At 40.4% G+C, this 15,744-nt stretch overlaps 1 protein-coding gene across 7 annotated transcripts in view; it reads left to right on the top strand.

The window, feature by feature from the left end:
• Positions 1–15,744, top strand: part of Indy (I'm not dead yet) — a 329,958-nt gene that overhangs the window by 226,727 nt on the left and 87,487 nt on the right. For all 7 annotated transcript variants that reach the window (XM_067791205.1, XM_067791202.1, XM_067791206.1 and 4 more), the window contains 2 exons: positions 266–598; positions 661–755. In XM_067791205.1, coding sequence (XP_067647306.1) covers positions 266–598; positions 661–755 — 428 coding nt within the window. The remainder of the gene's footprint in view (positions 1–265; positions 599–660; positions 756–15,744) is intronic.

The following is a 15,744-nucleotide window of genomic DNA, read 5'->3' as shown; positions in this document are numbered from 1 at the left end:
TATGTATGTATATGTAAGTTAAACCAAACACGACCAACATTAACATGCCTGGGCCTTAGGGGTGGTAGGCGAACCCGCTATCTCCATACCACGGCAGGCAAGATGCTAATAACTTTAAATAAAACAGTTTATCCTTCAAGTTTTTATGGAAACGAACCCATAGATGTTGAACAATTAATTTGTAAAACTTAAGTAACTTGTGCCATGACCCTTTCAGAAAAAAAACATGGTGATTCGTTGTTAAAACAAAAAAATCTATTTTCAGTCGATTTCCAACATCTGTGGAACAAATGGACTTTCCCACATTCATGTTTTATTCAGTGCCTTCAATGTTGGTTTACACGGGATTGACATTTATTTGGTTGCAATGGCATTTTATGGGACTATTCCGTCCGAAGAGCAAAGAAGCCGAGGAAGTCAGATTAGGACAAAACGGTGCCGATGTCGCTAGAAAGGTTATTGACCAACGTTATAAGGAATTGGGACCAATGAAAACTCATGAAATACAAGTTATGATACTCTTCATCTTTATGGTTGTGATGTATTTTACTCGTAAACCGGGAATTTTCCCTGGATGGGCGGATTGGCTTAACACAAAGTTGGTACCTAATTGGGTTAAACAAATTTGGCATCTATTTAATCATTTGTATTATTTTTCAGGGATATTCGTAATTCCATGCCAACAATTTTTGTAGTTGTTATGTGTTTCATTTTACCAGCAAATTATGCATTCCTTCGTTATTGTGTCGGTAAACGTAAGTAAACTGATCCTTAGCGTATGTGCACTTTTATCCTCAATTGTTTTCCTGCATACATTTACATTAGGGTGAATCCTTGTTAATCAAACAAACGATATATTCCAGTCTCACTCCTTCAACGGTAGAAATATGACATAAATCTCTGTCCGATTGGCGACGGTTAAAGGGTGTCGCCCAAGGGTCAAAGTTAAGATTTCTCTATGAAGCAAGACTACATAATACAGTATTTTTATTAAAAAAATATAGACTACACAAACAAGATATACGAACATGCCTTGATTAAAAAAATGTATGAAAAAAAACTTTATCAAAAGAAAAGAATTTTTTTTTAAGTATGTACTTGTTGTTGCTGCAGCGATAAGGACACTCCCCGAAGGCCTTGGGGAGTGTTATTGATGTTGATGGTCCTTTGCCAGATGCAGATCCGGTACGTTCCGGTAATAAGCACAATTAATTTACTAGCCCGACCATCTCGGGAACGATTTGTTATGACCACATGAAACCTTCCAGGCCATAACCCACTCCCGCCCCTAGATCCATGAGAAACTTGGGGTCGCAAGAGCCTTGGTTGTTAAAGAAACAGTATTCGCCACGTGTAGGTGAGGTTGACAATTGGGTTCAATCAATCAATGTGGTATTTTTGTCGCCTCTTACCTCAGGCATACCTGCCGCGGGTATATTCTAAGCCCCCTAACTCGCTGAGGTTTTTTAAGTACTTCTTCTATATCAATGGCATAAAAGAAGCGCCAAATGGCATATAATTGCACACAACCTTTATATTTTTGCTCCCAAAAAAATATTTTCAGTGGTTATGTTCAAAGCTCAAAAAGATTATGTCTTGATTTAAAAACACATTCGTTTCTTTCGGCCATTAATTTAAAGAAACTAGCTCAGTGAGTAGTTAATAAAAATTGATCCCAATATTCCAGAATTCTAAATTGACTTTTTAATACCCCTAAATATTTCGATCGCTGTCCCATTCAGAAAACTCTTTTATTCTAAGTATTTCAACCTTATAAAGCCCGAAGTTTCGTTCAAAGTTTCAGCTCTCTGAGTTATTGGAAAGTTCTTTGTAATTTGGTTATTTTATGGTTATTATTCGAAAGCAAAATTTCCAAGTTAGACCGATTTATTTAATTTTCACGATCCCTGGACCACCTAGCGAAATTGTTTCCCCTGATGTTGTAAGATCATGGGGTTCTGAAGTATGTTTGTTCTCAGTGTCAAGAATCTAGCGCTACGCGAAACTATTCAAACAGCGGTCGCAAGATTCCACACGTTGTAAATGGACCTTCTAAATATCTCGATCCCTGTCTCATCTAGAAAACTCTTTTATCTTAAATATTACAGCCTAATATAGCTAAAGCTATGTCAAAAGTTCCAGGTCTCTGGGTTATCGGCAAGTTCCTTAAAACTCGAAAGACAAATTTGCAAGCTCGGATTATTTTTTGAATTTTCACGATCCCTGGACCACTTAGCAAAAATCTGTTTCCGTCATGTTGCATTGTTGTGGTGTTGTAAAATACGTTTTAGTTTCAAAAATCTTGCTCTCCGGGAAGTTTTCGAAATAGCGGTCACCAGATTCCAGATGTTGTAGATGTACTTTTTATTTGCTATCTTTAAATATCTCCATCCCTTTCCCATATAGAAAATCGTTTTATCCTAGATATAATAAAGTATATAGTAAAGTCCCAAGCTACGTTCATAGTTTCAGGTCACTGGGTTATCGGGAAGCTCCTTAAAGCTTGAAAGCAAAATTTCCAAGCTCGGATTTTTTGATTTTTTAGGATCCCTGGACACCCACCAACAAATTTTTCCCTCATGTTGCATTGTTGTCGGATTTTGAAGTTTGATTTAGTTTCAAGTAGCAGCTCTACGGGAAGCTAATCAAAAACGGATTGCAAGAGTCTCCAATTTGATATGGAAATTTCCGGGAAAATATAAACGAAACTAATATAAAGGAAGTAAAAATAAGCCAGCAGCCAAAAAAATGATTAAAAGGATAAAAATATAATAATAACTAAATAGACGCCAGCAAGGAGATAAACGTCCATTCAACGGACAACAGGGTTTAGATTAACTAATATGCACTCCCACGAAAGCTGGTCGTTTACTCCAGTTAAGAGCGAAATGTCAGCGATTTTTATTTTTGGATCACCTATGTACATGCAACCGGACTACTCTTTACTATCCTCTTCCGGAAAAGAAGACAAATAAGCGATAGGTGAAAAAAGATAGGAAAGTTAATGCTCCACAATATCATAAAAACCCTTTAAAGTTTTTTTCTACTTTCATGGCCCAAATGAGCGCGCTGCCATCTACAACAATATATTACGCAGCCACCACGTAAAATAACGCGTTTTGTTGTTTTCGTTGTACTCGGAAAAGGTTTAGAGTAGTGTTGCGGAAGCGCGCAGTCCTTTTCCTGTTGGGAGCATCCCGTAGCGATCCTCTTCTTGCAGTAGTGCTTCGTCTTTCAATAGCTTTGGACCAACGAGACATTAGTGAGTGACATGTGAGTAACTGCGACACAAAGTGGCACGGCGTTATGCATAATCGGGCCCAGAAAGATGGTTGAGCACAAAACGATAGCTCGAACTTATGCAGACGATTCTCGTTAGTACTCCTTGATTTGCTTTACGTTGAAGCAACACTGAGCACAGCCCCTCCTCTTTTTTCTAGAGTGACGTCACTCTTCTGCTCAACTGCCAGGTGATTGCGGGAAAGTCTACAGAGAAATCCTACTTTATAAACCCGTACAACGTCGATATCGCTGGAGTTCAAGAGGTAATATTGGTCATATACTTGACAATAATTGGTTGTTTGATGCGTGTTTGCTTTTGTGTTAGTCTGAATTCAGCAAAAATATGGTTATGGTCTCTTTACCGAAATGGTCAAAGGGAAATTTCCTAAATGGTCACTACACCAAATTTTTAACAGCCTTAAAGTCAATTGGTCCTATGGCCTCTTCAAATTGCCTTATGCCCGTTGACCGTATGTCGCCCCACCATTAAATTTCTCTATTATCATCGGTTTTTTATACGTGTGCAAAGTTTGAATTAAACTTATGGTCATTTTAAGGGGTCAAAAATTAAATTGACTTCATGTCCTTTCAGCTAATGTTACCCATTATCAAATTATTGCATTGTCATCGGTCCTTGATATATGTTCAAAGATTCAATTAACCTTATGTTCATTCTTAATAAGGTCAATTATCCGTTGCCCTTATGTCGCCCCACCATTAAATTTCTGCATTGCCATCGGTCGTTGATACGCGTTCAATTAAACTTATGGCCATTTGAAGTGATCATAAGTTCAATTGATTTTATGTTCCTTGGGCTTTTGTAGTTCCACTATTAACTTATTGCATTGTCAGCAAATTAATAAAATTTCTGGAAGTTGGTGAAAATTATGCTCAAAGACTCCGTTATATGCATACATATTCATACATATGTACATACAACGAAACCGAATAAAAGCTAGGTAAAAAGAGAACTTCTTTACTATTTTCTGCAATGATATGGTGGAAACCATGGTTCAACTATATGGTTGGCTCATCTCTACAGCAACAACATACCTTTGTTGTCTCAAAATCTGCTTGTTGGTGTTAGGCGAATGGAATGGAGAGAAAACATGAAACTTTGCAATTCTGGTGTGTTGTGGGAAATAATGCGCTAAATTATGTGGATTTAAATAACTTAAAGTGATGTGAAGCTATATTTTAATAAAAAATGGACCAACACGACAGTAAATAATTCTCGATATGTTGGTAACATTTTTTTATTTTGATAAGAATTGAAATTCAGAAACATGTCCAAGTAACCATCGCCGTTTGTAAACTTTGTAATTTTTCTCTAATATCTATGAAAAAAAAAAAAACAATTGTATAAAAAAAGCAATATGAGCATGTCTCGCTAATTAAATACTGAAATAAATATAGTTAAAAAAAAACTAAAAAACACATTTTAAATATTAATTATAGAACTAACAAGTAAGGAAGGCTAAGTTCGGGTGTAACCGAACATTACATACTCAGTTGAGAGCTATGGAGACAAAGTAAGGGAAAATCACCATGTAGGAAAATGAACCTAGGGTAACCCTAGAACGTGTTTGTATGACACGTGTATCAAATGGATGGTATTAAAGAGTATTTTAAGAGGACCTTGGCTCTATAGGTGGACGCCATTTAGGGATATCGCCATAAAGGTGGGCCAGGGCTGACTCTAGAATTTGTTTGTACGATATGGGTATCAAATGAAAGGTGTTAATGAGTATTTTAAAAGGGCGTGGGCCTTAGTTCTATAGGTGAACGCCTTTTCGAGATATCGCCATAAAGGTGGACCAGAAGTAACTCTAGAATGCGTTTGTACAATATGGGTATGAAATGAAAGGTGTTAATGAGTATTTTAAAAGGGAGTGGGCCTTAGTTCTATAGGTGGACGTCTTTTCGAGATGCCGCCATAAAGGTGGGTCAGGGGTGACTCTAGAATTTGTTTGTACGATATGGGTATCAAATGAAAGGTGTTAATGAGTATTTTAAAAGGGAGTGGGCCTTAGTTCTATAGGTGGAGGCCTTTTCGAGATATCGCCATAAAGGTGGACCAGGGGTGACTCTAGAATGCCTTTGTACAATATGGGTATCAAATGAAAGGTGTTAATGAGTATTTTAAAAGGGAGTGGGTCTTAGTTCTATAGGTGGACGCCTTTTCGAGATATCGCCATAAAGGTGGACCAGGGATGACTCTAGAATGCGTTTGCACAATATGGGTATCAAACGAAAGGTGTTAATGAGTATTTTAAAAGGGAGTGGGCCTTAGTTCTATAGGTGGACGCCTTTTCGAGATATCGCCATAAAGGTTGACCAGGGGTGACTCTAGAATGCGTTTGTACAATATGGGTATCAAACGAAAGGTCTTAATGAGTATTTTAAAAGGGAGCGGGCCTTAGTTCTATAGGTGGACGCCTTTTCGAGATATCGCCATAAAGGTTGACCAGGGGTGACTCTAGAATGCGTTTGTACAATATGGGTATCAAACGAAAGGTGTTAATGAGTATTTTAAAAGGGAGCGGGCCTTAGTTCTATAGGTGGACGCCTTTTCGAGATATCGCCATAAAGGTGGACCAGGGGTGACTCTAGAATTTGTTTTTACGATATGGGTATCAAATGAAAGGTGTTAATGAGCATTTTAAAAGGGCGTGGGCCTTAGTTCTATAGGTGGAGGCCTTTTCGATATATCGCCATAAAGGTGGACCAGGGGTGACTCTAGAATTTGTTTGTACGATATGGGTATCATATGAAAGGTGTTAATGAGTATTTTAAAAGGGAAGGGGCCTTAGTTCTATAGGTGGACGCCTTTTCGAGATATCGTCATAAAGGTGGACCAGGGGTGACTCTAGAATTCGTTTGTAAAATATGGGTATCAAACGAAAGGTGTTAATGAGTATTTTAAAAGGGAGCGGTCCTTAGTTCTATGGGTGGACGCCTTTTCGATATATCGCCATAAAGGTGGACCAGGGGTGACTCTAGAATTTGTTTGTACAATATGGGTATCAAATGAAAGGTGTTAATGAGTATTTTAAAAGAGAGCGGTCCTTAGTTCTATTGGTGGACGTCTTTTCGAGATATCGCCATAAAGGTGGACCAGGGGTGACTCTAGAATTTTTTTGTACGATATGGGTATCAAATGAAAGGTGTTAATGAGAATTTTAAAAGGTAGTGGGCCTTAGTCCTATAGGTGGATGCTTTTTCGGGATATCGTTATAAAGGTGGACCAGGGTTGACTCTAGAATGTGTTGGTACAATATGGGTATCAAACGAAAGGTGATAATGAGTATTTTAAAAGGGAGTGGGCCTTAGTTCTATAGGTGGACGCCTTTTCGGGATATCGCCATAAAGGTGGACCAGGTGGGTATCAAATTAAAGGTATTAATGAGGGTTTTAAAAGGGAGTGGTGGTAGTTGTATATGTGAAGGCGTTTTCGAGATATCGACCAAAATGTGGACCAGGGTGACCCAGACCATCATCTGTCGGGTACCGCTAATTTATTTATATATGTAATACCACGAACAGTATTCCTGCCAAGATTCCAAGGGCTTTTGATCTCGCCCTGCAGAACTTTTTCATTTTATTTTACTTAATATGGAAGGTGCCATACCCATTTTACAAAGTTTTTTCTAAAGTTATATTTTGCGTCAATAAAGAAAAAAACCATCACTAGGGTAGGCAACTAGTCGTTGGTGTGAGGGCTTAGCCCAACTCCATAGCGCCGGACTATGAGGCGGAGCTATTTAGGACTGACATCTACGCCGTTTCGCCTCATAGGAAGGCGGTATGTCGGTGACCAAGAACTGCCAACCCCCTAATCCAGGGTGTTATGCGGACCGTGCCTATTGGACGATTTGCAGCCAGGGGATAAATTCGGCTGTATTCGAACGGAGCCTTCCCGATACCGGGCCACCTCGGGAAGTATTTATGGCCTTACCATAGTAAGGGGTGCTGTGTGGCGGACGGTTCTCTCCACGTATATAATATTGGACCGCTGAGCCCGCCTTGTCGGGCAGGTGGTCGTACGACCAAGATGAACTACTCATTACCTGATTGTAATAAGGACGATGTTAAGAGGAGGACTGAGTCGCAATCCAAGGACGACTATAGGAATTAAGCGATGCGTCGGAATCGGGGAGCGAGAGTAGTGCTGATTCAATGAACTCAGTTTTGGAGAAGCACACAAATGAAAACGTAGTAGAAGAGTGGAGAAGGGAACGGAGCAGAGGAAGTAAAAGAGCTCTCTCGCAGTACCGTCCAGCACTAAGAATTGTACAACGCTTAGGAGCAGTGGTCGACCCAAACGAAGTAGAGATCGAGCGCTTGGAATGGGCCCAAGAAGCGGTAGAAGTAGGTCGAAGGCAGTTCAAAAGGTTTGCTGCGAGAAATCCTCGGTTCTGCAACCGGTACGAGGAGGAAGAAGCGTCGAATTGCAGAATGAAGAGGCAACGTTCGGCGGAAGGCGACAAGCTTGCTTTCAAGAGGCAGAAAGGACCCAGTCCTAGAGCCGCGAGGCAGGGAAGTTGCATAGACAAGACAAGAAGGCCCAAAGCTGTAAGACAGATGGGCTCCAATAGCAAGGTAGCAACTACCTCGAAAGCTGCGAGTCAGAGGGTTCCAACTACGGAAGTAGGAGATAAGCCAAAGGGAGATAACGCTAAGACTCCGGCTTTCTCGGAGGCGCTAAAGGGAGTTAACGCTAAGACACTGGTTTTCTTGGAGGTACCAAAGGGAGATAACACTAAGACTCCGGCTTTTCCCGAGAAGATGAATGATGTGGCAAAGCAGTCACTGACTGTGGCGCTGGTTGATCGTAGCAGTACTTTCGGACAAGTGACTACTGAAAGGTGGATATCTGTGGAAAGGGAGCTTGTTAGCTTAATGCTTAAGATGATGCGGGAACAACCAAGTAAGCCCCTTCCAACCTTTGATTCGGGGGATGGTATAATGGTGTGAATAGATAGCGTGTGACAACATCGCGAATCCGAACATACCGACACAGGATTGGAAGGTACTTACTGTATCTCGGCCTACCGAGGATGGTCAGTTCTACATTTATATTGTACACGCAGCTTGGCAAAATATATATGCGAATCAGGAAAAGAAGTCCCGAGTATAAAACCCCTAACATGCTAGAGGTGGGCGAAGTCGAAAAGGACCTCAAAATCCTAAGGGAAAAAATACAGGTGGAGGTCCCCGACGTCACCACGAACGTGCTAGAAGAGGACCAACCGCTAAATGGTGCTGTGACTCGCACAGAGGAACACCCGGCACAACAGTCACGGGAGACTGAAGGGGCCTCGAATACTCTAAACCAAAAGGGCAAGGGGACGACGACGACGTCAAGATGAAGGTGCTGGAGGGGGACAAACAGCCCAATGGTGCTGCAAGTCCTACAGATAAACCTCCAACACAACACGGCGTCGAGCGAACTCCTCCTAACCCTTGAGGAGGGTTCGTTTGACGTGGCGCTGATCCAGGAGCCGTGGCTTTCATCGGGAGGAAAGGTGTCTGGACTTAGCGCGCACGGGTTTCGCGTTTACTACGCGCAAACGGAAGGACGGGTGCGAGCTGTAGTAATGGTAAGGAAACAGCTGCATTCATATATGCTCCCTAATTACACCACTGAGGATCTCGTAGCGGTAGCCGTCGAGCAAAAGAATAAGCAGGCATTTATCCTGGCGTCCTGCTACATGGCCTATGCTGCGGAGCTTCCACCGATGGATACGAACGAGAGAGGCGAATCTCTATTTTGTTACATCCTGCAAACCAATTTGCAGATAGCCAACAAGGAAAATGTCACTACATACATTGGTCCAACATCCAGTAATTTTCTGGATATTACATTGAGCTCCGAGCGTGATATATCAAGGTATGATTGGATGGTTCTTGATAGACCATATTTCTCCGACCATGCGTATATCAGCTTCAGCATCCCCCTAAATAGGGTAGAGAAGGGAGGAACCTTTAGAAACCCTAGGTCAACGAACTGGACTAAATTCCAGAAACATGTAGAAACAAAACTGGGAAAACGCAAAGAGGTTGCTAATGTAGAGGAACTGGAGGAGTCGAATGAATGCCTAACAAGAACGCTTATGACTGCGTATAACAAAGCTTGCCCTATAAGAAGATTCAGAGGAAAAGCAAAGCCGCCATGCTGGAGCAATGAGCTGAGTCTTCTAAGAAGACAGGTAAAAGAAATGTTTAAGCTCGCAAAGACCGCGGAAAGCGAAGCGTGTCGGGACGAGTACAGGGATCTACTGAGGATCTACAAGCGTGAAATTACCAGGGCGAAGAGAAACTCATGGAAAAGTTTCTGTACGGACATAGAGTGCTCCAGCGAAACAGCGCGGTTGAAAAAAGTCCTAGCAAAGGGAACATAGTCCAGGGACTAATAAAGAAAGAGAACGGGGAATGGTCACGTAATAGTGAGGAATCCCTTGAAGTGCTTCTCGATACACATTTCCCATCGGGAGACGGTTTAGAAGAGCCAGCAGACATCACTCACACTTCGATGCCGGGCTTGGTGACCGATACCAAGATCGCCGGGCCCAGATGGTATATTCCCGGCCATGCTACAAGTCTCAAGTAGAGCGGTCGTGGAATCGCTTAAAATAATATTCGATGGGTGCATAAGACTGAATCATGTACCACACTCTTGGAGAACTGCTCGTGTATCTTTTCTACCAAAGGCGGGGAAGATCGGTCACGTGTATCCCAAAGACTATAGACCCATTAGCTTAACATCATTTCTGCTCAAAACCTTTGAGAGGCTGATAGATGTGTACATAAAGTGCAATGAGGATGAAAAGCTGCTCTCCACAACACAGCATGCGTACACCAAAGGCAAGTCGGTAGAAACCGCATTGCATAGGGTGGTAATAAGCATAGAGAAATCCCTGGAATATAAGGAGTATGCTCTAGGAGTCTTCTTGGACATTGCCGGGGCTTTCAATACTGTTGCAAAATGGGCGATTATGGATGGTCTTAATTACATTAAAGTACATCCTGCCTTAATCAGATGGATCGGCTGCATGATAAATTGCAGAAAGATTACATCACAATGGGGATTGTACGAGGCCACGAAACCAGTGGACATTGCCACGCCGCAGGGAGGGGTGCTGTCACCTCTGCTGTGGACGCTGGTCATCAACCAACTGCTCAGGCAATTTGATGAGGGACCCGTAAAACTTACGGCTTACGCAGATGACGTTGCAATTGTCATAAGTGGAAAGTGTCTTCCAACGATTAGTTCTTTGATGGATCTGGCGCTTCGGGATATTTATACCTGAGCATCTAATGTCGGGTTGAAAGTCAATGCAGAGAAGACGGATATGGTCTTGTTTACAAAGAGGTACAAGGTCCCAAATTGGACCAGGCCTAAGTTAGAAGGGGTGACCTTACAGGAGAAACCTTGCACAAAATATCTAGGAATCATGCTAGACAGTAAGCTGTCATGGAAGCTCAACGTAGAGAGGAGAGTCAAGAAGGTCTCAACGGCACTCTATGCATGTAAAAGAATGCTGGGGTGTACGTGGGGCCTATCACCCTCTCTTTCTCATTGGGTTTTAACAGCGATTGTAAGCCCTATTCTATACTATGGAGTTCTTGTTTGGTGGAAAGCCACACAAAAAACAACATACCTCAAAAAATTAGAGGGGGTATGCAGACTATAGATGCTTAGCATTATGGGAGCCCTGAAAACAACCCAGACGGCTGCACTGTATGCCATTCTGCACATTCCACCTGTAGACCTGGTAACAAAGAACAAAGCATTAACGACCGCAACCAGGCTCGGTGCTTCGGGGCAGCTTGAGCGCCGACCATATGGCCATAGTAGTATAGCGTCATCAATCACAAGACGAACAGACTACCCGATTCCCTATCTGCGCTTCGAGGGAGATTTTAAGGCCACAATAGAGGTGGACGGTTGGCGCAAGGGTGCGGAAATGGCGGACGAGGCGATACACGTGTACACCGATGGTTCCAAAGTAGTGGAAGGAGTAGGGTCTGCGATATACTGCGCTGATCCGGAAATAAGCAGATCCTACAGGCTGCCGGATTACTGTAGCGTTTTCCAAGCGGAAATATTAGCCGTAACCAAAGCAGTAGAAACCCTGGAAGAGAATAGCTTAAGCTGCAACCGTGTTAACTTTTATATTGACAGTCAAGCAGCAATTAAGGCAATAATCTCGCATAGCACAGCATCTAAATGCGTGTTAGAGTGTAAGCAGTCTCTGGAGAGAATCGGGACAGGGAGAAGCATACATCTATATTGGGTCCCAGTGCATATGGAAATAGATGGGAATGAAAAAGCGGACGAACTAGCTAAAAAGGGCGCATCCATTGAAGCTTGCTCCGAAGACGTCCCAATTAGATTGGGCGAGATTAAACGAAGGCGAGAGGTGCACCAAGCGGGCGACCAAGCGGGAAAGGCGTGGGTTTAAGCGCGGGGCTGTAAAGTGTCGAAGATTATGTGTAGGCCTTACAACCTTAGACTAACACAGTTGCTTCTATCATTAAAAAGAGAGGACTGTAGACTCATGACGGGTATTCTGACTGGACACTGCCTTCTGGCGTCACATGCCTTTAAATTAGGCTTAGTCAGTGATAGCAGATGTAGGAAGTGCGGGTTGGAGGAGGAAACGATCGAGCACGTTCTGTGCTCGTGCCCTGCACTTGCCAGGCTAAGACTCCAGCTATTAGGAGTGATACAGCTGTCAGATCTAGAAGCAGCAAGTGGCTTAAGTCCTAGGAAGCTTCTAGTATTTGCCAAGAGGACGGAGTTATTTTATAACATAGGCCCTGGTTTTTGATAAGGTTTTTCAGTTTGGTCGTTAAAACAAACTTCTGGTAGCACTACGGACTCAATCAGTCTATGTGAGGTCCTCATGGACCGGCCAGTTCAACCTAACCTAAACCAATCCAATTACCATGTTTCATCCCTTTTTTCGTATTTGGTATAGAATTATGGCATTTTTTCCAATTTTTCGTAATTTTCGATATCGAAAAAGTGGGCGTGGTCATAGTCGGATTTCGGCCATTTTGTATACCAATACAAAGTGAGGTCAGATAATTACGTGAACTGAGTTTAGTAAAGATATATCAATTTTTGCTCAAGTTATCGTGTTAATGGCCGAGCGGAAGGACGGACGGTCGACTGTGTATAAAAACTGGGCGTGGCTTCAACCGATTTCGCCCTTTTTTACAGAAAACCGTTATCGTCCTGGAATCTAAACCCCTACCAAATTTCACAAGGATTGGTAAATTTTTGTTCGACTTATGGCATTAAAAGTATCCTAGACAAATTAAATGAAAAAGGGCGGAGCCACGCCCATTTTGAAAAATTCTTTTATTTTTGTATTTTGTTGCACCATATCATTACTGGAGTTGAATGTTGACATAATTTACATATATACCGTAAGGATATTAACTTTTTTTTTTAATTTTTTTTTTAAGTGGGAGTGGTCGTTCTCCGATTTTGCTTATTTTTATTAAGCATACATATAGAAATAGCAGTAACGTTCCTGCCAAATTTCATCATGATATCTTCTACGACTGCCAAATTACAGCTTGCAAAACTTCTAAATTACCTTCTTTTAAAAGTGGGCGGTGCCACGCCATTGTCCAAAATTTTACAAATTTTCTATTCTGCGTCATAAGTTCAACTCACGTACCAAGTTTCATCGCTTTATCCGTATTTGGTAATGAATTATCGCACTTTTCGATATCGAAAAAGTGGGCATAGTTATAGTCCGATATCGTTCATTTTAAATAGCGATCTGAGATGAGTGCCCAGGAACCTACATACCAAATTTCATCAAGATACCTCAAAATTTACTCAAGTTATCGTGTTAACGGACGGACGGACGGACATGGCTCAATCAAATTTTTTTTCGATACTGATGATTTTGATATATGGAAGTCTATATCTATCTCGATTCCTTTATACCTGTACAACCAACCGTTATCCAATCAAAATTAATATACTCTGTGAGCTCTGCTCAACTGAGTATAAAAAGTGGGCGCTTTTTGCCATATTTTTCTTATATCCGACGCTTTTTTTCACAATAATATCTACTAGTATTTTTCGTTCTTTATTGTTTTAAACTTATTTTTAAAATTATTTTTAGCATTTTAGTTCGATATTGTTTAAAAGCGTGTTTAGTTTTTTAAACTATATTCACTTGTTTGTAACTCTCCTTCGCGCGCCTAGCCTAGAGAGCTACAAACATACATAAATACAAGGGAAGCTAATATAAGCGTGTTAAAAAATAAAATCAGCTGATGAGATTAGCCATTTTAATTTATTTTTGAATTTTTCTCAGTAAAAGTTTGTAGGAGATTGCAACTTATACTTAAAAGCTTTTTGCGATGAAAACAAATAAAATTCGATAATTTGGCGGTTACAATCGCAAAACTGACACGATATTTTGGTTCTGTAGAAATGCTGGGACAAATCTGTTCTCGGCGAGACATTTTAAATTCGGTGAAAATACTGGACATTTGGCAACTCTGGTATCTTATCGGTTATGTGTGATATTTCTGTCCTTGGTATTGTCGTTTGAACTGGTGAGCTTGGAATGTGATTAACAAGGACTACCCTAATATGTAGCGCCCATCAACTAGGTGCAAATGACATTGGTGGCAAAATATGATTGGTCTGTTCTGAATATCTCGCGATTTGAAATTATACCCGAAATACTTAGCACCTCCCGCCTTTCCTTTTGTGTGTTCTAAAAATCATTCCTCTTTATTAAAATAATTTCGATACTTTCAATTTGTTTGTTGCCATATAATATATACTGTAGACCAACAGTAGAGAGTAGGCGAATCCGCGCTTTGACCGATATTTCTTAACTCGTCCTAGAAAATGTTTAACTAATGACATTTATTCGCTCGATTTAAATTATATAGTACGATTTGCGGAATTGCCGCCTAGTCAGAGTCAAAATAAAATAGGTTTTATATTTAGTTGCAACTTTTTTGACAGATAGCTCATAGAAAATTATGTTTAAAAGTTGGGACTAAATTTAAAATCTGTTTTATTTTGACTATGACTATGCGCCATTGTTTTTTAATAATATTAATTTAAACAAGTAAGGAGATTAAGTTCGGACAGAACCGAACTTTATGTACCCAGCTATGTGATCTAGTATACATATACATTAAGGGTACATTTCAAGAGGAATGCCACGACCATTAAAAAGTATGTAAGCTGAAATATACTACTCAGTGGCGTGGCGATATAGGGCGTTTTTGAATTGTCAGCCTAGATAGGGTGATATTACACTCAGTAATCGATTTATGATCTTAAACTGTCATTAAATTTGAAATTTGTTCTCCAAAAATTAATTATAGTAAAGACCATTATTTGCTATTGTTATAACTATTCACTGATTCAATCGTTGTGACATGGTTTGAAATAATAGAAAATTTATAGTCGTTTTATTAAAAAATGCTTCACTAAAAACTGTCGAACTTGAAAATTTTCCGAGGAAACTACTGTTACAAGTGACACCAACTGGGAATTTGATTTCTTTCTTCATTTCTGATATGGAATAAGGATTGTTCGTTTGCGGCTGAGTAACACGATCCTAGAAAGAATACCAGAGAAGCGTTCCATGATCTTGAATCATTCCCGACTGAGCTACGCAACATCCGAGACACGCTCTGTGAAGGGGGATAGAAAAACAAAAATAAAAACGAAATCTCTGTGAAAGTCGGGATATTTATATAGTAAGACGACGCCGCAAAACGACCGAAGAATCTGCTAACTAGAGATGTTAAAGTTAAATTCCTCACGTTATGAAAAGCGTTCGTGATCGTCGCCAACAAGAAGCATGTACACGCTAAATGCGCTTTGTACGGCTAAATGATATGGTATGGTAAGTATGTATATTTTTGCAGGGGTTGAAACTGTTACTCCTTTTATTATATAAGTCCTTGCAAAACTATTAATTTTGGACTTTAAATATATTTGGATCAAGATAAAAATTATTTTCGGATTTTTATTTTTTGAGTCTATCGGACTCAAAAAATAAAAATACAGATTTTACTTTTATATGTGGACTTTTATGAAAACAGTTCGAAAAATAAAAAGGATGCATGATTCGACATGATATTGCTATAGGGATACCTGGGAACTCAAACATTTTCACCTAGGACAATTTTTTGACCAGGACTTTTTCGACTCCGAAAAAAAAAAATTATTATTATTTTCCGTCCCTATATTTTTCAAAACCTGAGAGTGGCACTTTCAATTTTACGGGCTGTCACAAAATCAACTGCTATTTTTGAACGGTTATTCAGCAAATTACTTATATTAATTTTGACGGTATGTACGATCAGCTGCTCTCTTATGTTTATATATGAAAGGATACAAATTTCAAATGATCATCGTTTACGATATTATTGGTAAATTGGAAAATTTGCAAACGC

This window comes from Eurosta solidaginis, chromosome 5 (assembly GCF_040869045.1).
Source record: "Eurosta solidaginis isolate ZX-2024a chromosome 5, ASM4086904v1, whole genome shotgun sequence".
Classification (NCBI taxonomy): domain Eukaryota; kingdom Metazoa; phylum Arthropoda; class Insecta; order Diptera; family Tephritidae; genus Eurosta; species Eurosta solidaginis.
This window is presented reverse-complemented; position numbering and strand designations above follow the sequence as displayed.